At 36.5% G+C, this 26,384-nt stretch overlaps 1 protein-coding gene across 11 annotated transcripts; it reads right to left on the bottom strand.

Annotated features, from left to right (window-relative positions):
* Window positions 1–39: 39 nt before the first annotated feature.
* Window positions 40–26,384, bottom strand: LOC110102726 (AT-rich interactive domain-containing protein 1A). 11 transcript variants are annotated; one of them, XR_003702972.1, is made up of 12 exons: window positions 25,947–26,384; window positions 19,859–20,094; window positions 19,548–19,763; window positions 15,623–19,451; window positions 15,245–15,543; window positions 14,900–15,099; window positions 14,726–14,811; window positions 14,543–14,592; window positions 14,348–14,412; window positions 9,296–9,372; window positions 6,122–6,189; window positions 40–307 (listed from the first exon to the last, which is right to left on the bottom strand). XR_003702972.1 is itself a non-coding variant. In XM_020831184.2 (8 exons), exons 2-7 carry the CDS (start codon window positions 20,063–20,065, stop codon window positions 14,739–14,741), a joined length of 4,824 nt encoding a protein of 1,607 aa, XP_020686843.1. In that variant the 5' UTR covers window positions 20,066–20,094; window positions 25,947–26,384; the 3' UTR covers window positions 14,217–14,592; window positions 14,726–14,738. The 11 variants fall into 11 exon arrangements, 3 of the variants coding, with proteins under 3 accessions (XP_020686843.1, XP_020686846.1, XP_020686845.1); XR_003702968.1 differs by having other exon boundaries at window positions 14,348–14,592; XR_003702974.1 differs by lacking the exon at window positions 9,296–9,372 and having other exon boundaries at window positions 6,122–6,202.

Below are 26,384 nucleotides of genomic sequence, written 5' to 3'. Positions count from 1 at the left end.
TCAATTTCTGAATGTCTCAAAGAATAACCTCATAAAATATGTCAAACAACTGTGCATAGGACACACATCGCTTCTACTTTATTGAGCCAAAAGACAAATGAATGATAAAATCTATTATTTAAACTCAAAAGTAATTTGCTCATGGAATCTCTTACCCAACCCCCACCACCGCATTAAATTAAAATATTGCTCTTTGAAGAAGTTATACACCTCTATGATAAATGTAACATAGTCACATCAAAATCAAATGGTATTTGCTAGTTAACATAAGAAAGCTTCATCCAGGGAGTTACCCATAGCTTGCCACCTGCAAATTGAAGTTTTCATGCATATTCTAGTAAGCTACTCTATCATTCATTATCATGCATAAATTGTACTTCAGGAAACCAAATGTTATACACAAGGATGATTTCATAAGTAATTAAATATGGCGTGCGACCCAAATTATATCATATCAATAGACCCAAGTTCCTCGTCTAGACTATGTTTATAGTAAAGAAAGTTATAGCCATATGAAATGTTTTGTGCCTCCTACCTAAATTAAAACTATCTACTAGATCCTTATGCCATGTATAATTATTAGCATACCATAACAAATTGCGTTTGAACTTAAATCTATGTTTTTCAACAACTGTGGCGCTAACTTATTCTCTATGATTACAAGATGTGAATGCAACCTCCAGGCAATGTCATCCTCTTCGGAAGTTTAATCCATTGTCTGACGTCTCATAGTGGAATGCCATAATGCCTGGAGCTAGATCATTGTGTTATTTTATCAATTATATTCTCCAAAAGTACAGCGGTTTATAACTTGAGGGTATTCATGGGAATCAACAATCTTGAACTTAGGTGGTCCATGACAGTTACGTTTGTCATATAAAATAAAAAGACATTTCAATAATTCTCTTAACAATTGTTTCATCTTTTTACCACATGAAAATTCTTTTTCATTTCTTTGAAAGTATTATTTTAAAATATTATTAAGCTAGTTTGTGATGCAGAAAATATGATCATTAATATTTTCTTTTATGTAAGTTTATAGGCATGTGTGTTTGTGCGAGGTGTGGCGAGAATATATGATTTCTTTCCTTAATAGTGAATAAAATATTATGATCACTAATTTTTATTAGAATGAGAGCACACGTTATATAGTTCATGTCATTCTCGTTATCTATCATGATGATCATATACATTACGATCTTTGTGATCATGATAATCATGCTTTCAACAAACATGTCATGATCAATCATACCATAATAGCCACGCCGACTTTTACCTCTGATATGATACGCATGCAAAGTTAAAAGCCATTTTGATCAACCTTCTAATAAATCTCAAAAAATCCAAAATCTCATTAAGTCTTGTGATGAAAAATTCATTTGAATTAGATTTATGGCTTCAATTATTCCAATCTCCATCCAATTATTCTAATATCAACTCCATAAGTTCCACTATCTCCCTATCTTTGTGCGTCTGAGCCCTCCCTAGCGTGATGATGCAGTTTATCTTGAGCATATCATTGTGTCTAAGGATGCATTTGAGCTATAGACATTGCACATGTTTTCTTACTAGAGACTAGTGTTGCACCGAAGTAAAAAAAAAGTCTTCAACCAATTTTGTTGCTCCATACCAAGCATAAATGAAGATAAGGTTTCCATCATTAAATTACATTTTTGATGTTGGTACACAACATGATGGGGACATCAGTTGGAAAGTCTACCGTCGACGTGGCCATAAATCATCGGCCACGATTTACCCGATCTATTTTTTATTTTTTTTGTCTACTTATTGATGTAATCTTTTTATTTCAGCATTTTCCGTTTTTACCCTTTCTTGAGAGATTGAGTCTTGTAGCCCATTAAGGGTATTTGAGTCCTTTTTGCTTTAAGTCATTGTATGAGGCTATTTATAACCTTGATCTTGTTATTTTGAAGTTAATAAATGATTAAGAAAATTTTCCTGCATTTGTCTTCTTGCATGAGCTCTTGTGAGAGCTTGATTGTTTGATGGAGAGATATCCCTAGGAGAGGGAAGCTTGCGCACTACCCACCAACCTTGGAGACGGCCGGGTTCGTGGTCTTTCTTTATCTTTGTCTTTGTTTTTCCTCCTTCCACCACTACCACCGAACATCTTTACAACCAAACCCTCCTCCATCCCCAAGCAATCGTCACCCCCCCCCCCCAAATCAAACTTCCCCTCCCACATTCTCCACCATAAGCCGCCGGTCACCCCACTCGACCCCTCCTCCCTCAACCCACGAACAACACTCCACCCGACCCCTCATACCGCAGGCCCAATCTCTAGCCGCCGGCCACCATCCACCTCCTCCCCTTTGAAATCCTTGCCTAATTTGGGTGATTTAATTTTGGACAGATTTTCAAAATTCAAATCCAACTAATTTGAAATTGAAATCTTTCCTAATTTGTCATTCTATTTTTTGAAGGTTCTTAAATCAATTCTTTTGAATTTCAAATTCATTTGGATTTGGTTAATTACTTTCCTAATCCTAAATTTATATTTAGGTAAGCATGACACCTCATCCCCAAATTCCCTCTTGCCCATTAATGCCACTGGCCCCTTCATTGGCTTGGATTTAGATTTATTTCTTTAAGCTAAGTATCTCGTTTGGAAATATTTCAAATTCCCCAAATCTACTCTTAACCAAATTTTCCCCAAGTCCTAAGCTTTAATTTTATTTCCTAAAACCTGAAATCAGATTTTGGAAATAAAATTCCCTCTTCTCAATCCCGCCAGCCCTCTCCCACCCGTCTCCCCCCCCCCTCTCTCTCTCTCTCTCTCGAAGCCCCTCTCTCTCACGTTCACACGTTGCTGGACAAATGTTTGAATTCCTCTTCCAATTTCCTTTACTCCTAAGCATAGAAAACTGAAGGTTTTCTCATATTTTAGGTTCAGATTTTAGTTCCAAAATCTGAAATGTTTTTCTGGATTTTGGAAGAATACTTGGGACTTAACATCTCTCCGCTTATAAGAGAAGATTCTTTCTTTTGCTACCATTCGAGAGGTGTATCAAGACGATTCTCCGCAAAGGTGATATTCTTCATTGAATCATGTACCTTCCTATTCTACTACTTCGTAGGGAGATTGTTCAAACAAGAGATTTTGTTCCACTGTCACCATCCATTAGTAACATAGGATTGTTACTTCTTTGCTTTTAGACCTCTTGTTAGATCAAGGTTATGATGAAAGCTACTTTGTACGCTTTGCTTTAATTCTCTTAAATATTTTGACTTTGCTTAGTCTCTCGCGTAGCTTAGCCTAAACGGACATGACCGCTTAATTATTTTATTTCTTGGTTTTAGTGGTTAATAACGAGAAGTCCAAAGTTGTTCTTTAAATATTTCGTGCAAATTTCCTGTCTCGCATTTAGTCCTGCATCACAACAACATAATGCAAGGAGATATCTAGAATCTCATGCCAAAGATTGAGACTATCATACAAGGTGTGCTCAATCACCTATACCATAATTTGCATCTCTTCATATGCACAAAAAATGAATTCATGATGCGCCATCACAATTAAAATGTAATGGGATTTTAGCTCATCCAATTCATAATGCATATAGACATTTAGAAATAAAACCTCCATACTCTTCACATATTGTTAAGTCATTAATAGTCCCACCAGTCCATAATGGATATTTACCACCTCCACGACCAAAAAACCACAATGTTTGCTTACTTCTGAGTGTGATTAGAGCTGTGCATGAGCCAATTCTACATTCACTACCAATACAACAACCTTTTAACTTTTGATACAGTTGAAAGATGCCTAACAAAATCTATCAAGATTTTCTATATTAATTTATATGCATTTGTGTGTGTGTGTATATACATACAAACACATACTAAGAACATATGATTCATTTTTATTTATAGTTAATTATTATAAAGTAATTTAAAAGTTTTTATAATGATTTTGGTCGTGTATTCAAGGAAATTTGATTGATTGATTAAATAAAATTTTGAATTAGTGAGGCCCTCTCTCAAATATCACTCTCTTCTCTAATATCTCTCCCGATTCCCATCTTATATCTTCTTTTCAATTCCCTTCCATTCTTAGTCAGCTAATAAAGACCACACTCCATAAATATGGATACATGGATTTAATCTATTAGATTAATGGATGAATTATGAATGAATTATGAATGAAAAGCTTTTGATTAGATGTAAAGTGCTTTGATAGCCATAGGTAGAAACTATAGCTATCCTGTTTCATCTGGGTTTGTACATTGTAAGATGTACAAATTTCCAGTGGAACCTACATTAGATTGGGCATGGCATGGCATGTTGGCGAGAAGGCTGCTTCTCTGTTCGAACCAAAGATGGAGAATGTCTTTTCCAACCATATCATAAAAGGATTTCTGATCTAAGGCGTGATTGGAAAAAACCATTCATGATAATGGAAGGTAAAGTACGATCACTGTAAATTGTACGACCACATACAATAAATAAAAGCAAACCAGCATAAAACTGACTCGATGCAAATCAACAACTAGACCTTTGAGCATCACAACCAAAATTTCTTTAAGTTAAACATACATCAATTATCCCACAAACCCTACATTAATTGAGCACCATGCACTAATATGCCATTTTATACCAAAAAACCTACTGCTAACATAATGTTTTTTTATATGGATCCATCATACACTTCACTTTGAAATTTGAACATCATAATCATTTCAAGATTATTTTAGGTTATGACACAATAGCTAATTTGCCATTTATTTATTTCATTAGAATACCCAATTCATTGTCATTTGCACCGCACCAGCCATTTTTACTATCGTCATGATTATCTTAGTCCATGGCATTACAGTTGTTAGTAGTTTGTTTTAACTTTACAACTTCGATGGCAACTAACTAATAATTTGTTAATTGTATTTTCGCTCATCTATAAAAAAGTTAACATATAGTATATGACAATTTATAGCATAAATATAATTCTTGTTTTCTGTTTGGAAGACAACTCATATTCATCTATTATAAGATTTTGACCTTTGAACTCGTGTTAACCAAAAAATTCCAAGAAAGGCAAACATCTTATTCAAACAATGACTGTTCATCACATAACTTTTTTCCTAATCTCTATTTCATAGTTTTATCAATTTTTCATCTGTCGCATCTTATTTGAAAGGTCTTTCTGCTCAAAAACCAATAAACCTTCAAAATTGCAGATAGCAGCAAGTCGACTTCCAAGGAAAATACAAGAGTTTCAAGCTTATGAGAAAGTTTAGCATGTTTCAACAAAATGTTAATGCAAAACTTCCATGTTAATCTTTTGGTTCTCAACATCTGGATTTTCTGAGCTATTTAAATCTAAGACATAGATCATACAGCGGTAGCAAGACAATCAAGATCAGAGCAACGGATAAAAAAGTTCAATAATTAAACTCAGTGACACAAATTATCAGAATCGTTTCAGCAAAACAATTGTTTTTAGTTCCTAGGGTGGACCCTACTTGCTTATTTAAAAATTGCATTAACATGAACTTTAGAATATAATAAAATTAGTGTTAATACATTATAAAAAGATAATAATGTCACAATCATAATAAATAGAAAAAAAAAAACAGTAAAATAAGAAAGGCAAATCAAGAAAGCTAACTCCATTGCAAAAGCAGAAAATAATAGAAGAATTAAAGAAGTTAAATTAACTATATGGATTTTAAAATCTATTTAAATATAAAACAAACAGCAAATAGAGAAAGTGAATTTAAGTAGAATTGTCTTTCCCTCTAAAATGGAACTAAACTTATCGCTATGATGTTTTCATGTGAATATGAAGTAAACATCTAAGTTTCTTTATTTCAAATTCTTTCTGAAACTATATTTCGTTTTTTTCAAGCTATGTAGCCATAATAAAAATATATCATATACAGATATTATGCATAATGGGAGGAAAGTGGAAACAACTAAAAAGCTTATTTCCAATAAAGCCAAACAGGGCATATCTCACTTGTCAATCCTCTCAAAACGCTGTTTCCACGTAAGGACGTTTTCAGTTTAACCAGGTGGTTACCACTACTTGGGCGACTTATAAAGAAAATCAAGTAAGCTTAAAAATTATAGCGGAAATTAAACTAGAATAATATGATACCTATAGACTGATTTGATTCCTTACGACTGTAAATAATTCTTCAGCAGTTCAATTTGAGCAGACACGACCTAAATAAAAACACTAGTCCAATGAGAATAAATTAGAACGGAAAAAGAATTACAAAAAACTAAATATATAACGTTGCATATTCTTCCTCAAATGATACCAAAGGAAACCATACAATCCTCGTGTAATTAAAATGGGCGTGTTTTGATAGGCTACCTAGAAAACAAACCACTTCTCACCCAATATACTAATAGTTGTCACCTTACTAATTACTTCACTTATTAAATCTACCAAACTACTATTTCTATGACCAGTTTTCAGCATTCATAAAAGAAATAGTTACCAAATTAAATGTGACAACCTTCACTCCTGATTTCAAGATTAAGAGGCCGCTGGTGGCAAGTATTTAGAACTTAGGTGTTTTATAAATATGCAAAATAAATTCAATGTATTTGAATACTTTTTTTATGTTTAGTTTGCTATAAAGTAATTTCAGGATATTATTTTTTTGTTTGAATTGGTGCGAAATGAATCAAAATATTTTGTTTTTTCTTTATGTACGTTTTATTAGCGCAAGAAACAAGGCATAGATCAGAGGTGCAACAGAGGCCGAAGTCGAAGCTACAATTGACATAAAAGCTGGAGGTCGCATGGTCAGATGAAACACGAAAAGTAAGTTTGACGCTAACGTGATTAGAATGAAAATCTGAGGTGATGTTGAGGTTCACGTTGGAGGTTGCATGATCAAAGGTCATATGCCTAAGGCCCACGTTTTGTAGGTTGCATGAGCACAAGAAATATGAGGCCACGTTGACTGCTAGCATGAACAACTAGTTTGCATGGAGTGATCTATTGGGAAATTGTTTGATTTTGACGAATTTCAAATACTTAAAAAATAAATTAGTTGATATACTCAAAAAATAGTTTCAATTTGTTTTACTCTCAACCAAATATTGAAAAAAATTAAAACCCTTAAATTTGAAATGCAATACACTCACAACCCCTCTAGCCAAATAATCCCCAAGTCAAAACTATAATGCCTTGAATCCCCTCTCTCTCTCTCTCTCTCTCTCTCTCTGACCCTTATTGGCTGAAAAGGTGATATTCTTCTAGGGAATTGCAATCATAAAAAAACAGCAAAAATTTAACTTAAAAGTGAATATTCTAAGAATGGCAAGCAAATTGATGCACTTCACAAAAAACTCAATATGATGCCCGATAATAATTCTTTTATGATTGTTTATTGAATTGACAAAAGTTTAAACAATTAAACATGGATGCTAAGGCATGACATTTAGATGACTATACTTGAGCATCAGGCCTCCCTAGCTAGTTGACATGCACACAAGTTTATTTTAAACACTATCAGTGAAGCTTGACCTATAATTGCACAAATTTGAAAATCAGCTTGATTATTTAGTTCAGTCTACAAGTTCATTTGATCTTCAACTAATACTTCAATAAGAGCTCAAAAAACATTCATTTTAACTCATGCTAAGAATCTTTTTAATTGGCTTTTTTCATTGTCTAGCATCAAACCTTTTTTTCATCCTATACATTTTTATGAGGCGTATCAGTAGTAACAGGAGAAAAATCAAAGGTCTTACTGGTAAGTTCTTTAGAGAAGTCTACTTAGTTTTAATAACATCAAAGTACTGAAAGAACACTAAGTGAATTATGTCAACCATTAGACAAGGCTATACATATAAATCCTCTCATGTCAGTTAATTCAATCTAACTCCAGCAAAACATCATTATGCACAAGGACCATAAAAGAATAATAAAGAAGCTAGCAAAAAAAGCTTCCAAAACCTAGATAATGCTAAAGATATCTTAAACAAAAAAAGAGATAAAGCAAGGCATTCAACCGCTTGGACCAGCTGTTTATAGCTCTAACAAGCAGGCTAACATCTAAAATCCAAGTTGAAGACTACACTCAGAATTACAAGGAACTAATGAAAAAGCAAGATGAATCATAATCATTTATGACACTAACAATCACCTCCATAATTCAAGTTTTTCATCAACTCCCTCTCTAGTCTTATCAACAAGGAGAATATCATCAACAAAAAGCATACACCAAGATACATCCTCTTGCAAATGTCTAGCAAGAAAATCGATGACTAAAGCAAAAAGATAGTCTTAAAGCTGATCCTTGATGTAATCCAACTAAAATAGGAAAATAATTGATCAAGTCAACTTGTGCTTGAACACAAGTAACAGCTCTTGTATGCATATCTTTACTGACTTGAATATAAGTATTATTAACTCTTTTTTAAAGAACTCTCCAAGAGCACTTTTCTTGGAATTTTATCCTATGCTTTCTATATTCTAAATCAATAAATATCATACGAAGATCCTCCTTACCTTCTCAATACTTGTCCAATCAAACCTCTCAACAAATGTATAAAATTCTATAGTAGACCTACCCAACATGAATACAAACAAATTTTGAGAAGCATTAGTATCAAGTCATAACCTATGCTTAATTACTCTTTCCCATAAGTTTAAAATGACACATTAACTTAATTCATCTATAACTTGCACACTCTTATTCATCACCTTTATTCTTAAAAATAAGAACCAACACAATCCTTCTCCACTCAGCTGTCATGTTTTTAGTCTTCAAAATAAAAATAAAAATTTAGCAAGCCAAGAAATTTCTTGATCTCCTAAGCATTTCCATACATCTATTGGAGTATCATTAGGTTCTCTTGCTTCTCCACTCCTTATTTTCTTTAAAGTCTCTCCAACTTTGATTTTACTATTACAACAATAAATATAAAAATTTTAATTTTCATTTAGGGTGCCAAGATCACTAAAGTCAATCATATTCATACAATCTTTTTTGAAAAGTTTATTAAAATAATTCATCCACCTATATTAAATATCTTCTTATAAGAAAAGTATTTTTTGATCTTCATCTTCAATGCACTTCACTTGAATTAAATAAGCATGGTTTACCACCTAGCAATGCATAGCCTATCTCGATACAAGAAGAAGCAACTAATATGGTGAACTACTCCATTAAAGAAAAATACCAGCACCGAATATGGTGTAATTCTACTAATTTGAGAGTTAAAAAAAGAAAATAAATAACCCAGGGTATAATAGATATGAATCATAGCATTAAAAAAAAAGATAATAGAACAAAAACTAAATTCAAACCATCATTCTCCAGAAGGACCACAGTATGAGAAAATTTGGAGTTAGCAGGACTTCACTTTCTCCAGTTATATGGAAGTCTGTTCAACACCATTAACGATTATTAGTTTCTGAATACCCTACAAGGTACATGATTAGGAACTCTAAAGAAAATTTGATTTATGGTTAGATGCTAAGGACTTCAAATGTTACCGGTCACAAGACAATAGAGTAATTGAAGGACCAGCAACACCTAAAACTCTGAACTTCAATCAATTGCCCAATTAAGCAACTTGTAAACTCACAAAAGAACTATTGCAGGCATAGGAAGGGTGGGGGGAAACACGACTATCAACATAATTCAATATAGGGGAAAAAAACAGTAGAATACAATAACAATCAAATTTACATAAGAAAATTAAGAAAAAAGCTGTCATAAAATAATAGCAGTCCTAAGATTTGAGGAAGCTATAAGGATGTTGGCGTTCTGAACTCTGATCCACACCAGCTCAAGATTGACTAGAAGTTAATCAATTCAAGCTCAAGATTGACTATAAGTTATTCAATTCAATCTCAAGCATATCTAAGTGATGGGGACATCAGACCATGGAAAGTATATCAGAGGCGTGGCCATCGATCTACGGCCACGCTCGAGTCTATGTATTTTTGAGTCATTTCATGTATTTGTTTTTCTTATTATGTTATTTATCTTTTATTATTTATGTTGTATTTGTTTTCCCGCTTTACCCTTTACTTAAGGGAGGTCATATGTAAGTCATAGGAGCTTTGTCTTCTTTTTATTTTGAGTCCTTTGTACGAGGCTATTTATAGCCCTTATGTTTATCTTATAAGGTTAATGAATGATTGAATGAAAAATTTTCTACATTTTCATTTCTTGCAAAAGCGAGAGAGGTTTGGCGAGAGATCCCTTGGAGAGGGAAGCGTATCACTCACCAACCTTGGAGACGGTCGGGTTCGTGGTTCTTCGTCGTTATCTTATTAACTTTTTTCCCTCATCCCCTAGCCGCCCCGCCACAAATCTTCCCGGACCCATCTCCTAAGCCGCTGGCCACTACACCCTCCACCATCACCCACCGCCGAGACCCCAACCTTCATACTCACCCACGGCCACTCCCTCACCGTCGGCCACCCTTGGCTCCTCCCCCATCCACACTGGCCCCACAACCTTCCTAAAATAGGTTTCATAATTTTAGTAACTCTCTTCATGATCAAATTCAAATTAATTTGAATTTGAAAGAGTTACCTAATTTACAAAATCCTATTTTAGGAAACTTACTAAATTGATTCCTATTTAAAAATTAAATTAAGAGGGGATTAGATATTTCTTTCCTAACTTAATTTATTAATTTAAGTAGGCATTAAATGCATCATTAACTCCTCCCTCCCTCTCTATAGTCGTCGGCCCCCTCATGAATTAGATTATGAATTGTTTCCTAAAACTCTACTCTCCACTTTGGAAACAATTCAAATCTCTCCCACCTCATTTGGCGGAATTTACCCATAGCCCTTTCTAATTAATTTATTTCCAATAGGGAACCTCTCCAATTGGAAGTAAATGAATCCCCTCCCCTCTTTCATACCTGCCGCCTACATCCCATTTTCTCTTCCTTATTTTATTCTCAATCAAAGAGAATAATTAGGAAGTGTTTGAGTACAATTCCTCCACTTAAAATTTCCCAAAATCTGAACCTAATTTCCCCAAACCACTTATCCTTGGCCGGCCAACCTCTCTTGCCTTCTCCTACTTGGATTCTTGAGAGAAATCCTTCTCTTTCAAAGGGGAAACGACAAGGACAACAAAGGGGCATTTCCTTTAACGCTTCGACGCAACGAGATCGATGTGTCGCCGATCCCGATCTTGATTACAGTCTTGCCTACGATGAGCAAGGTTTCATGCACATCCTTCACTCAACTTTCTTCGACGTCAATCCAAATATTGACAACACCGTCAAGGAATACGTGGAGCACATTCTAGATACGCTCGTGGAAGCCATAGAGGAGCAACTTGGTACCGTTCAGTGGAGGATTACTTCCAAACCGTGACAAAGGTTCTCCAATCTTCCTAATCTTGTATCTTCGCAGTTTAACTAACTCTTGTTATTTGATTTGAGTCATGAAGATCTTGTTCACCTTCCTCTGCCACGCCAAGTAATCGCAAGAATTGAGTTTGGCCTCTATGCATCTAATCTCATTTTTAGCGGAGGGATTTTGTTTGAAAGCTACTTAATTTGCATGTCATTGATATTCTACATTATTTTGATAAATCAAGCGTTTGGCTAGCGGCTTAGCCTAAACGTAGGCACCCCTCTCTTGTTTTCTTTTGTTGTTTTGGGTTGCTAAAAGTTTTAAACCTAATTATTTTATTCAATAGATCATGAAAATTCTTAACGCATGCAATTAAAACATTTTAGTCCTACATCACTAAGTTTGTCAATTGGCTGGCTTGACTTGATTTTAGTTCAAACCAAAAAATGCAAAGCGAACTTTGATCGAAACTTGATTCAAGCCAAAAAAATTAAAAAAAATCCAATTTTAATCAATTATTGATCTCCTAAGACAATTTCTTAGTGAAATGTACATAAATACACCCAACACATGCATATATAGATTCGTATATGGAAAGGCATAGATGCATACATAAAATAATTCAAATCAAAATGCATCAATAAACATACATGTATATGAATTAATACAAACAAGCATAAATACTTCAACCAGATCTCGACCTAGTTCGATATGATAGAGTCTCAATTTTATTCAAGTTATGTCTGAATCTTTTCAAGCACGTTAACTTCAATTTGAGAATTGGTAAAACGAGATAGCAACATTTCCTTTTTCCAAGAGTAATCTTAATAAGAACAAGAATTTAGAGATTTGGATACTGAGCACAAGAAAGAAGTAAAGAACATATAGTGCCGAAAGGTTAACAATAACAATCAACTTTGATATTATGATATGCCTCAGTTGAGCAAAGACAATGTTACCCAAAATAGTAAATAAAATCTCCTCATTAAATTGGAAAACATACATGGAGGACCAGATTTCTCAATATTCTTTTTCCAAGATGACTTCTATTCTGAAGGCAAAGACACTTGTTGGCTGCTTAAACCAAACATGTTTTATACTGCTTTAATATCAACTCAGCATTTTGTTAAGTCAAGTCAGAACTTAGGCCCACCTGGATTTCTTTCTGATGGAAGCAGATTTAGGAGGCACAAGTGACATGCACATGCAAATATCAGAATGTTATTAGAAAGGGAAATTCTACTATAATTCTACTTTTAGCCACTTAATTAGTTCGCTATGTAACTAGAGCCCCAATTGAATTTCTATTCAACGGTCTCTTGCGCTTTCCTACTGATATCACATACCCCATTGCCTTGTTAGAGGAAAAAAATTCAAAACGGTACGCACAATCTCAAATACGCAGGAAAAGGCACCTGGCCTGTTCTAATGTCATGTCTCCTGCCTCCAACAAAACCCTGCTACTATTCATACATCAAACAATCCCCCTTCTCGTCAGCCCCAAGCCAAACCCTAATCCACTAAGCTAACATCACCACCGCCCCACCCTCTCTCCCAAAAACACACGCGCACCATGAAAGCACTTCATGGAACATGCCAAAAGATAAGCTCTAATGGTCCAAACAAAACAATCAACCCAAAAAAAAAACCAAAAATTAAAGTAAGCAAATCATTCCACGATCGGACCTATTGCCTTAAGGACTACAGAAAAGAGCAGCGAAAATTGACTTTGTTACAAACCCAACCTGAGAAATGTCCATTCTACATGGCCCCCTAAATCTTTGTCTGCAAAATGCAGCAGAAGCGAGATATATAAAGGAGCATATGTTTTTTGGGGAATAATGAGTGATAAATTATAAAGCATGTTGTTAGAAAACGTGACCTAGGAAAAATAACTTACTCCTCTAATCATTGGGGAATGGACCCTTTCTCATAAAAAAATATCATTTAATAAGCAAAAAGAAGCAATTGATTTGCTGAGAGCTCATACGTTCCCACTGCAAATAGAATATCTCATATTAATGTTAGCAACTTTTCAGTGGAAAACCCAGCCACATCTCTTCATTCTCTATATCTCACATTAATGTTAGCATCCACGTCTCTTCATTTCCTGTACTGACTAGATAATAGGTATTTCAAGGATCAGGTATGCCAACCCTTAAAAACATCTTGTTTCCAAATTTATCGATAAAAATTTTAATTGTCAATTAAGATTGATTGGAAACTCAATAATTTTTATTTCACCATAGTTAAAGCCAAAGGTTAAATCAGTTAACTATTTTCCAAGTATGCATAAAAATATGAGAAAACTAATGTGGCGGAAACTTCCATATCCCAAAGAAATACCGGCAATCCAGTGTCCCCGATCAGATTCAATAGCCCAAAAGAATAGCGCACTTAAATTGGCACATGACTCAAAAGGAGAAACTCATGAGGTAATACAATTTACAATCAAGAATAGTGTCTGCTGTCAGCTGTAAATGGCATGACCCATGGATAACAGATACCAATGACTATCACAATAGAAAAAAGAAAAGGTTTATAGAACTTAAAGAGCCTCTGGCACATTCATGCTATTAATATTCATATATATGGAACAGTTTCAGCTCTTTTAACTGCATATGCCAGACTACTGCATGATTTCAATACCTCATAGTCAAGGCTAGCTATTATTCAGTTAGTAACCACTTGGACCACCTAGCAACCATCTTTGGGCTAGTAAGTGCCTAGGGCCAAATATTTGCTTGATTGCCTCCACTAACTTGTCTAGGATAAAACCAATAATAAAAAATATGGTTCCAAAATTGAATTAATAAATGAGAAACATTTTTTTTTCCATTTGCTTTTTCCATTTAAGAGAGAAAATATGCATCCAGAAAAACCAATCTGAGAAAGAGCCTGGTGCAATCCTATAGCATAGTTGAAGAATTTAGAAGATCACATCATAAATAGTCTAAGCAAACAAAAAAGAATGACTTCAGTTTAATCATGACTGCCAAATTCTCCAAATTATAAGTGGGCAAAACTTACATGAAAATTTTGGGACAAGAGTACTACAGTCTCCAACGCATTAAAATATCATAACATCTTTAAAGCTGCACTCAAAGGAAGCAAAATAGGTAGAATCTTGAGAAATGCATGTGCAGCAAAGTGACAAGAAAGGTAAAAGCAAAGCAGATTAAATATCTCTTTGCAATAGTAGATATTACCAAAACCAAACTTAACTTATCGCAGAAACTTCAAGGCCTACAACTTCACAAAGTTTAAGCAGTAACCTGAAAAAAGGGAAATAATAAAAACAAACAAAAGATTCCAAACATTCAGGTAAAAATTTATAAAAGCAATAGTTAATAAGAAGAAAAATAATTCATTCACTGGAAGATGATTTAACTTTCATAATACACTTACAAGCACAATGATTTCAACGCCTGCCCCCACGGTTCTCAAAGCTTGCCTTCCTTGATTTATTTGTGTCGTCTGTTTCTTCAGAGGTTCTATAAAAATGAAGGGAACAATTAATCCATTGCAGAGCTGGTCTCGAGAAAGTGTCATATACATGAAAAAAAAGTCTAAAATACTGACAATTTATGCTTCTTTGCATTATCTTTCTTGATGTTAAGAACTATCTCCATTGCCATATTCTGATGATCCTTTGTCTGTGAGTGCACCTCCAAACCCTCAACTGTTTCACAGTCAATCTTGCATAAGCGGCACCATCCCATGCTTCCGTGCTTCCTCTTCCTTAAATGCTCAAAAGAATCCAGATCACCCTGTAAAGAAACCTGTGTCAAAATTAGCAAAACCACCAGAAATGCCAATGAGAAAACAGGCCATTTCATGGTGATGAAGACAAAATATAGAAGATCAAATATTATACATAAGAAAAGAAAATTGGAAAATACATGAAAAAGGAGAGCAAACCCTCACCTGATCATGAACAGGATAACTATTAGAAAGCCCTGAATCACCAATTGGAATTCGACCATATCCACCAAATCCAATTGACTCACCACCACGAAGCGGACCATGACTGGTTGAATCATTGAACCTTAGATGGCTAGGTAAATTCCGAGCACCATATGGTTCGCCTAGTCTAATATTATTAGCCAAACCATGGCCAACATGTTCAGAAGCACGCAAACGATTGTGGGAGACATCAAAAGCATCTATTTCCTTCCTAAAAATACTAGAATCCATAAGAAAATGCCCTGAGCCATCCGGACGACCTGAAAAATAAGGAAATGAGCATCAGCAAAATAAAATGTAGCCCTCAATAATTTTGAATGTAGCGAGCAAAACATCTACCAGGACTTCTTATAGATGGAAGACTATCAATATGAGGACGACCAAATTCAGGAAAAGGCCTGAGACGCTCAGGAAGGGCTTCGTGCTTCCCACCTAAATCATCATGAAAAACAGGACCCCTTTGTCTATCTGCAATATCCAATGGTCCAAATTCTAAACCTCCACTACTAGGAGGAAATCGGGCACCAGATGGGTGTGGGGCAAATGAGCCGACTGAAGCTCTATCAAATGTCCTAGGTCCTCCATCAGGCCCAAAATGATGTCCCCTGTCTACTGGCCTGCTAGCAGGCCCATATACATTAAATTTATGAGACCCATCACCATCCAAATGACTAGGCCTTGGGAATTGTTTTAAGTCTTCCTCAAATTCCCTGTGATTTGCAATGTTCCGGCCTGAGTCCATTATAGGCCTAAATTTTTCACCCGGTGCTGCTCTCAAACACTCTTCAGGCAATGGAGCAAACCTTTCTCCAGGTGGTGGTCGAAATCTATCATCTGATACACCATGTGAAAATGCTGAATCATGCATGACACCAGCAGGTCCTTTCCCTGACAAACCATTCATTTTCATCATGTTCGGCTGCATAACAGTCTGCTGTCCAAAAGGAACATGTTCACCAGGCAAGGGCCTATGAGACTCAGACTGCCTGCCATCATAATACCCTGGCCCTTCCATCAAGTTAACTGGACCAGATCTACCAGTTCGATCATCATAACCAAATTGAGAACCCCTAGACAGCATCCCGCTTGCTGCTTCAAATGCTCTGGGAGGAGGCCCACCCATGGCTGAACGTGCCAATGGATCAATTGGAGCAGCCACTGGACCAATAGCATTAGGTTGGGGACCATGGCTTTGGCTTCTCACAGGGAATGGATTAATTTCCTCTGCATTTGTTGGTGGAATATTAGAGCCATAAGGTTGCTTTGCTGCTGGTTGTTGAAAAGGGTCTGCCATAGCTGGAGTCTGTACCGGATATGGAAAATTTTCAGAATATCCAGGTGGTCTTAGCTGCCCAGGTGCCATTGGTGGGCCATGTACAGGAATAGGATGGGGAAATGGCTCTTGGAACCTCCTCTCTTGATTAGGTACAGTTTGAGGCATGTTTTGTGGGAACATTCCATCGGGTCCAGAAGGTCTTTGGGACACCATTGCTACATCCATGTTAGGAGTTTGCCCATGCGGAATATTCAGAGGATATCTATCATGACCAAGAACTGGGCCTGCTGGAGATATTCCACGGAGGCCAACTGCCCCTGCTTGCGGTGGAGGAAATTGGGATAGACCTTTATCATAATACCCCGATGGTGGGAATGTTTTTTCATGAGCTTCCAAATCATGATGTTGCCCCTGGGGCATAGGCTGGGCAATCTGAATGCTGCTAGCTGCATTTCCAGAGGTTTGATTTCTGGTACCAGAACCTTGATCTGATTTCTCCATTTGTTTGCTGTTTCCTGGTAGAGGCTGAGCTGCATTAGGGCCATCTAATGTGGAATCAGCTGTGAACCCATCAACCATTGGTTTAGGTTTAGTGTGTTGCTTTCCCTCAATCCTATGATCTTCCTTCACTCCTTCAATAGCTTTAAAAGCATTAGAATCTTCTGTTCCATCCTGGAAATCTGCCGATACCCCACTTAAATGCTTCAGCACCAAACCATCCTTGATCTCCTTTGTTTCTGAATTCTCATTGACATCAATAGGTGTCTCCCCTTCAGCCACGGATTTGGAATCACTATCAGTCTTAGAAATAACAAGTTCAGAGGATCTAGATGTTTCAGATCCAACAGCATTTCCAGTTGATTCTGCCTCCGATTGTTTCACTTGGCCGGCCTTATCTAATTTTGAATCAGCAGGTTTATCAAGCACAGCTGACTTGAAGTCTGATCCAGCCACAGATATTTGGTTAGCATCTATCCCAGAACGAGAGGCAGCAGGAACAAGAGAGCCCTGGCTCCCAGAATGTAATTGAGATTGGTGGATGGATCCATGTTGTCTGGCCAAATGATTATCACTAGGTGAGTGTTGATTCATGCCAGTTTGAATTAGCTTAGCAGGAGAATGTTGAACTTGCTGCAGCAGTGGTTGGGTTGGTACCATAGTCCTGCCTTGGGATGGAGGCTGCATGTATGGCTGGACCTGCGATCTTAAAGAATGCTGAGAGTGTGAAGGTGGTTGCGATGGAAATCCACCTTGCTGGGACATCTGCGCAGATGGAAATTGGCCTGGTGCTTGCTGCTGAGGTAAGGCTTGCTGCTGAGGTAAAGCTTGCTGCTGTGGATGCATTTGCACACCTACTGACTGGTGCATCTGTTGAGCTGGCTGATGGGCCAAGTGCTGAGCTAGTGGCTGCAATGCAGCATTCGGAAATGGACCTTGTCCATGAGGCTGCATAGCAGGGTATTGCTGTGTTTGCAGAGGAATATGAGTCTGTGAGGGCCTCACTTGTTGCGCTTGATGGATGGGGAACTGACTTTGAGAAACTTGTTGAGGAGGTGCACCAGGCTGCTGCGGATTCATAGGCCGTTGATGTGGCACTCCATGAGGTATTTGCTGGAGCGGCTGGGACTGAGGATAAGATTGATGCCCTGTAACCCCATGAAGAGATGGATTCTGAGATTGATGTAGCTGAGCCTGAGCCTGAGGATAAGGCTGCGGTGGAGGCTGGGGCTGAGGTTGAGGCTGAGGCTGAGGCTGGGGTTGGGACTGAGGCTGAAGCTGGGGCTGGGACAAGGGCTGGGGCTGAAGATGTGCCTGAGGCTGGGGTTGAGCGTGGGGAAGAGGACGAGGTTGCTGCATGTGGGGTTGTTGAAATTGAGTCTGGGTCTGATTGTATGACTGTGCCTGAGGCAATGGTACCGGACGTGGCTGACTTTGCATGTTTTGTTGCAGCGGTTGCAGAGGTGGTTGAGGTTGCTGCTGTGCAAGAACAGTCTGTTGATGCTGCTGAGCATGAAGAACTGGCAGCTGAGTCTGGGCATAAGAATGCAGTTGTGAATACTGGGGTTGCCCGGCATGTGCTGGTAGCTGAGTGGTCTGTGTGATTTGTGGCTGTATCTGCTGATGAGGTTGCTGAACAGGAACATGCTGAGCTTGAGGAAACTGGGAATGTGAAAGAAGTTGGGTTTGAATCTGTGGTTGAGGATGAGTATGAGATTGGGGCTGGGGCTGAGGCTGGGGCTGGGGCTGGGGCTGGGGTTGGGACTGAGGCAGGGGAGGGGTCGGGAGCTGAGGCTGGGGCTGGAGCTGCGGCTGAGGAACAGGTTGTTGCTGTGGTTGGAGAAGGGTACCTTGGGCCTGGGATTGTGCTTGAGGTTGTGGTAGAGGCTGAGTATGCGGTTGGGGCAGCACATATGGCTGAGCCTGCTGCTGACCTTGAATTACCTGTTGTGGAGCAACCTGCATATGAGTTTGCGGATACTGCTGATAAGTTTGCTGTTGATATTGGCCATACTGTTGGTATTGCTGCTGATAAGGATCATATCCAGGATACTGCTGATAATATTGTTGATATTGAAGTTGTTGTTGACGGTACCACTGCTCCGCCATAGGAGCTTGCATGCCACCTTGCGGATAAGCGACTGTTAATGGTTGGTTCTGAGTCTGAACAACATTGGCAGCTGAAGCAACGGCAGGAGCATTAGCAGGAGCCGAAACTGATAATGTTGTTCCAGGAGTTGAAGTGGATATGGCTGTTGTCACAACAGCTGTGGAAGAAGTTGTCGTCGTGGAAGCCACAGCAGTGGCAGAGGAATCCTGTGTAACATCTTGGTTTGATGCAGACAATACATGACCCTGACCACTCTCTACTTGTTGTCCTTGAGGCTGCAAACCCTGAATAAAAGCAACAACATTTGTCATAAATACGTGGGAAATGCAAATGAGAAGTAATCAAGGCACTGCAGCAGTGAAGTTACAGAATTCGCTTACAGGGCATGTTTGTGCATGCTCTTGAACTTGACGATGTACAATTTGAGTTCCGCATCTATTGCAGACAACAGGAGAGTTTCCGAAACTACATCCAGCACAGTGATTAATGCAATCAGACAATGTGCCCTGCCACTGGCATCCACTCCTGTGATAAAGACAATAAACTTGTACTTTGCCTATCGTCTCAGCAAGTGTCTTGTTTGATTCTAAGAGAGGCTGCAGAATCCCAAAAGAACTCAATTAGATAAAGCAAATTCTGGTGATATTTCAAGTGCAAAACCAAATTCCATAAAATTACCACTAAAACAGACCTTAGAGTCCGCTTCAGTGACCAGGTAGCCATCATAAGGGCAAGCATGAGTAGTGGCGACAATATAGGCCAAGCAGGGCTTGCAATAGAGATGAGTGCATTGTGACTGAAGTGCTTCATTGGGAAAGATTAGAGTGCGGCAAACAGGACAGAAATATTCACCAGGTAGAGACTGTATATTTAATATACACTCATTGTCAAAGCCCATTTTGGGTTCTAAGCTTAAGCAGAAGCTACCTATACAAGGAGAAAAGCAATCAAACCACTTGCATCATTCATGATAAACTAAAAATAGAAACATTGAACATTATTGTGAAACGCAGAAGCATCAAAGAAATGTAAGAAAAAATAGATAAAGCTAATAAAAATACATGCATCAAAATGTGTACACATCGTTTTCAACCAGTTCAACAACCTAAAGAAAACTGCAATAAGTTTTTATGTAGCAAAGTAGCAAAAACTTTACCATCTAAATTAAGCTCCAGGATAAACAAGAATCAAACGTCTACAATAAATGGGATGTGGAAATTCTTTAATAGGTTCAAGATATTCAAAAGCCTTACAAGGAATTGACTAACAAACAATTAAACTAATAGAGAAATTCTCATCCACCAAGCAAAAAAGGGAGTAACCCAATGGATATTAAGCAAATGTAAACATCAACTTGACAAAACCAACATATCCACATCCATACACCAAAGCCCTTCACATTACAAGTGTAGATGGCAATCCCTGCTAGCAGCACAAGTGGAATAAACAACATATTGTGTTGCGGGCTTAAAACCCTAAACCAGTATGAGTCTATCCAATCTAGGATTTACAATAAACTAAACAAAAGGGCGATGGTGGATTCAACAAGCAGAGCTTTGTATGCCCCCTTGTTCAAGCTTAGAGCCTCACTAAGGCTAGGTTTAGAGCTCAATGACTAAAGAATAATCACTTGTGAGCAAATCCAAAAGTGAGAAAACCAGAGTTTGGTTTATATAAATTTGAGAAAATGTGGCAGGACCGCAGGACAACAATGGCCCAACTCTCATGTTGGGTAAAGCCCTAATCCTTGCATATTGAGAAGTGGTGAGAAGAGTGGCCACATTAATATGAATTGATGGTTACCATTATAATACTATTGAACCAGCTAAATGCTATTATTTTTCTACTGTACATAATAGGGTTAGGTCCATGCGCATCTTTTTAAGTTATCAAAATATGTTTGATCCATTAGAAATGGTTAAAATGAATTTCACTAAGGTGAGTTTAAATATGCTTGATTATCAGCTTAATTCCTTCTAATAAATTCAGGCTTGGTTTTACTATTTATTAACATTCTTACCAGATAAGTTCAGTTCTTACATTTAGTTTTAATTATTATACATGTTTATGTCAAAAAAATTACCAAGATTAAGAAAACAACATTGGCCTAACTCACTAAATTTGCAATAGAAAAAATAATAGCAATATACAGCTATAACGAAGTAAGCGTCAGTCATCAATTCAGATTACCTTAGGGGATCTTTTTGCACTTCAATAAGCTAATACTAAAGCTTAACCGATAACGAATATTAGATCACTGTTGGCATACATCATTTTCATAGCTTCATATAAGCCAATTACTCAAGCAAACTCATATTTGGCATCACTCACAAGTGGAATTCAGAGTCCTTTGAGCTCTATCTTTTCCCATCACCTTCAACACAACCCAAGTGAAGCTCTATGTATTATCATTATTTAAAAAGTCATCATTGTTCTAGTTGAGCTCATTTCACACACTATACAGAATATCCTCATATTGATTTAAGGTTCTAACCCACCATGCAATATGTTATTTACTCTACTTTAGGGGTGTCAATATATGACAAGACTCGAAAAACCTGGCATTGACCCGATCGAAAAATTTTGGGTTCTGGTCAACCCGTTTAGCATACAAGTTGGGTTCGGGCTCAGATATCTGACCCCGTTTTAATTTCAAGATGATTTTGGGTCAACCTGAAAACACGATAATGACCCGAATGTAACCCGATTCATTCATTAATATTAAATGGACTTACGGTTAGGGGAGGCCGCGCCACGCGCATTACATAGTTCTTGCGACTTGCCTTGCATACTTCTCTCTGTGTCCTTGCCCCGTTTCTGTCAGCATTCTCCGAGTTGCAATGGTTGTTGTTGCCTCAAATCCTCAAGAAATTAAGCCCCAAGCATAAACAACAAAATCAAGTCTCCATTTTACCTCTCCTAGTTCGATTTTTCACTTTAGGCTTCGGATTTTGCTGGCATATATCAATGACTTATAACTTTTTTCATATTCGAGATAATGGGCTGATAGGATGATAGCTTGGCAAGCTTTATAGTTTCTAGTTTCCACAAATTTTTTTCATGCTTAAGCTTCTCAAACGGAAAGCAAGATCGTGTTTGTGTGATTCCCAAGCCCTAGGTGATGTCAATCATAAATATCATTGGATAGCCTTTAATTCTTTATGATTTTTATTCATACATGATACATCTGACCTCTCTTAGGTCTTTGAGATAAAGAAGCTCTTGCTCAGGCTCCAGTCAACGTAAACTAATATACGACAAAAGGAAGATTGGCTTTTATTTCAATTCTTGTGGAGAAATTTGATTTATTAGACACCCTTTGATTTGAATCACTGATCAAATTTATTAATAACTATGCTTCTTCAGCGCTTCTCATCCTAGTTTGACGACTGAAATGATTGTTAAAGCCTAAAATTGTATTAGCTTAGATTGAGCACATACAACCAATTTAAGCATATACTAACTGGAAATATTAAAATTCACTGATATTTTCTTAGATGAAAGATTTTTTGGAGGGGCAATTTGAGCATTGCACTTTAAATTTTTTTAGCTCGCAATTTTTAGAAAATTGTGTATGTGATATTAATTGATTCAATCATTCAAAGTTTCTTTTTTTTTTGCAGTTAAAAAATACAATTCAAGACAAATTCAGCAAGGCCTATGGCCTTTTATTGGGAGCAGACCAGCAAATCCTAAATGTTGATTAGCTTATATGTAAAAGTATATTTGTAGACTTTGTATTGGTAATCAGTAGTGTAACTTGTAGTCTTCTACCAATTGTTGAATTGGTTAAATATTTTAGTTTGACATTCAAATTATCCAGCATTTAAATTATTTGGAAGTAAATTATCAATCTATAAAGTATAAATTGCTAAATCTGTTAATTCTTAATTGCATGTTTTTAAAATAAAAGTTAGCAATTTAAGTGGAAGACTCAAGACTTCTAAAAAACATTTTTGTTTGGCATTACGGAAAAAAATTCAAAAAAAAAAGTGTTTATCACACATACAATATCACCTAAATTATAGATAAAAAAACCTTAAAACCAAACAGGTTAGCGTGCCAGATTGGGGTTCGGGAATTCGGTTTGCAAATCGAGTCGGTTCAGGTCAAGGTTGTTGAATACGAATCAATTATAGGTTGGACTGGAACCCGCCCTAAAAACCCATTTAGACACTCCTATTGTACTTGCATTGCTAGTAATGTTCATCATCTATACATGTAATTCGAAGATTCAATGAATGCTTACCAATATAGTGGCTTTTTAATTTGATACTTAAGTACATGTTGAGTATAATGACTCCTTTTAGTTATTCCCTTCTTCAATCAATAGATGAGGATTTCTCTTTCAATTTAAATGTTCTATTAATGGCTTTCTTGTGAGGCTTTTGATAGCCTTCAACCAATTAAAGAATTTATTTCTTATATATCCCTTTCTTGAGAGGCTTTTAACAGCCCATTCAAAAAGTGCTTTATTAGAAGAGGATATTCAACAAAGATGGATGAGATATTTTGCTAAATTATTCCATGAATATTATGAGAATGCAATTGACTTTAGTGACCTTATCACCATAAATGAAAATAAAAATTTTTGTTTTTTATCGGCGTATTAATAAAACTGAAGTTAGAGAGCCTTTAAAAAATATGTGTGGAAAAGTTGTTGGACCTCATGAGCTTAGGAGAAGAAAGAATTTCTTGTTTACTAATTTTTTTAATATTACTTTGAAGACAAAAGATGTCAGATGAGTGGAGAATGCATGTGTTGATTCTTATTTTTAATAACAAGGGAGATGCACAAGATTGTGCAAATTATAGAGGAATTAAGTTAATGTTTCATATGTTAAAATTATGGGAGAGATTTATGGAGCATATGTTGTGGCATGATACTAATGTTTCTCAAAATCAATTTGGATTCATGCCTTTTAGGTCTACTAAGAAAGGTATACATTTATTGAGAGGTTTGATGGAGAAGTATAGAGAGAATAAAGAGGGTACACATATGATATTTATTGATTTAGAGAAAGCATATGATAAAATTCCAAGAAGTGCTATGGAGAGTTCTAGGAAAGAATGGGGTTAAAAATGCTTATATTCAAGTTATTAAGGATATGTATGCAAGTGTTGTTATTTATGTTCAAAGATAAGGTGGTTTAACCAAGTATTTTCCTATTTCAATTGGATTAAATCAAGGATCATCCTTAAGCCCATAACTTTTGCTTTAGTCATGGATGTTCTCACTAAACATTTGCAAGAGGTTGTACACAGGTGTATGCTTTATGCTGATGATATTCTTCTTGTTGATAAGACTAGAGAGGGATTTGAAGGCAATTTTGAATTATGAAGTTTAAACTTAGAGTCTAAAGTTTTCGTTTGAGTAGATCTAAAACTAAACATATAGAGTGTAATTTTAGTAATAATAGTTCTTGCGGGGGGATTGTGACTTTAGGTGATCAAGTCATTAATAAGAGTACACATTTTAGATATCTCGAGTTTATTGCTCAGAGTGATGGTGAAATAAATGGGGATATTATTAGTAAAATTCAAGTTGGATGGTTGAAGTGGAGGAATGCATCAAGCTTGTTGTGTGATAGAAAAGTCCCCCCTCAAACTTAATGGAAAATTCTATAAGATGGAGGTTAGATCTGCAATGCTTTATGGTGCAAAATGTTGGTCATTAAAAGATAAGCATAGTATTAAGTTAAGTGTTGCAAAGATGAGAATGCTCAAGTGGATGAGTGGCTTTACTCTTAGAGACAGGATACGAAATGAGCATATACATGAAAAGGTTAGAGTAGCTCCAGTAAAAGATAAGATTATAGAGAGTCGACTTGGATGGTTTACGCACATAAAACAGTGGCCTTCCAATGACCCGGTTAGGAAAGTAGATGTATTAAATTTGAGTTATGTTAAGAAAGGTAGAGATAGATCTAAAAAAACTTAGTTAGAAAATATTAGAAATGATCTTTTTTATTAGATTTAAATGAAAATTTAACTTTTAACAGGGACAATTAACAAAAAAGGATTCATGTAGCCAACCCCACATAGTGGGATATAGGCTTGTTGTTGTTGTTGTTGTATAAAAAGACCCAACTTTGATCCAATCCCATATGTACTTGAAATCAAATCGATCGATATGAAGTCTACTTAAAATCATATTGTGCATCAAGCATCATCAATTTCAAGTAGCCTCTAATCAAAATAATTCTACTTCGAGGTATCTAGTTTTGATTTCAAGCCACCTCGAAATTAAGATTATTTGTGAATATATATATATATATATATATAATTTCATGAAATTTTTAAAATAAAAATTATAGATGTACAATTCTCTATTATCACACTTCCATTATTAAATGAAAAAAAAAGAATACTGAAATAAGTATTTAAATAAGTCGAAGTACAAATTATTTTTCCAGTCAGATTACAAAAATCCAAACTTAGAAAAAGGGCAGAGATCACAATGTTGAAAGAGACACCAATGCATCATACATGTCATGAAATAAAAAAACTCTAAAACCAAATAAATGTGTGTGTTGGCATGTCTACCTTGCATTCCTGTAGTTATTTGATAAAATATATTTTAACCCAAAAAAATGATAAAAACAACATGAACAATCATGTAAAACAGTTATTTCATTTAGATAGATGCACATAAAATCAGTAATTTCATTCAGCTAGCACATAAACTATCAATGAGATAGTGAGATAGATGCACATGCGTGAGAAGAATTTGTAAATAGGCTAAAATTTTTCTGAGAAAAGGTCGAAAACGTTCTCACCCGCCTAAACAGCCTTTCTTCAAAACTACGGTCAGATATCGGTCTCGAATAATAACATGGTTATAGGAGGCGAAGGCAATTAGGGTTTATGAGAGAGAACAGGAGAAGGAAGGATAAATCATTGAAGAAGTCCAGTTATGAGGCCTTGAGGTTGAACCGTCGAGTTATGAGGTCTTGTGAGAAATCAGAGAACAGGTGCAGCGAAGAAACGGGAGCAGTTAGTTCTTCCGGGGTACAATATGCTTAGTCTGTTTGGTGGGGCTTACCGATAAGAAGCCGAAAACCGATGGAGTTGAAGGGCTTTTCCCGGTCTCTCAACAAGAAGAAGAGGCAAGAGGCCACTCACTCACTCAGGCGACAGCAGCGAGGAAAGAAAATGCGAAGCGGCTTGGTTAGGGTTAGGGTTAGGGATTGGAAGAGAGCTTTAATAGGATAAGA

The sequence above is a fragment of the Dendrobium catenatum genome, unplaced genomic scaffold (genome assembly GCF_001605985.2).
Source record: "Dendrobium catenatum unplaced genomic scaffold, ASM160598v2 fragScaff_scaffold_1557, whole genome shotgun sequence".
Lineage (NCBI taxonomy): Eukaryota > Viridiplantae > Streptophyta > Magnoliopsida > Asparagales > Orchidaceae > Dendrobium > Dendrobium catenatum.
The sequence above is the reverse complement of the archived record's forward strand: the minus strand, read 5'-3'. Positions and strand labels throughout refer to the sequence as shown.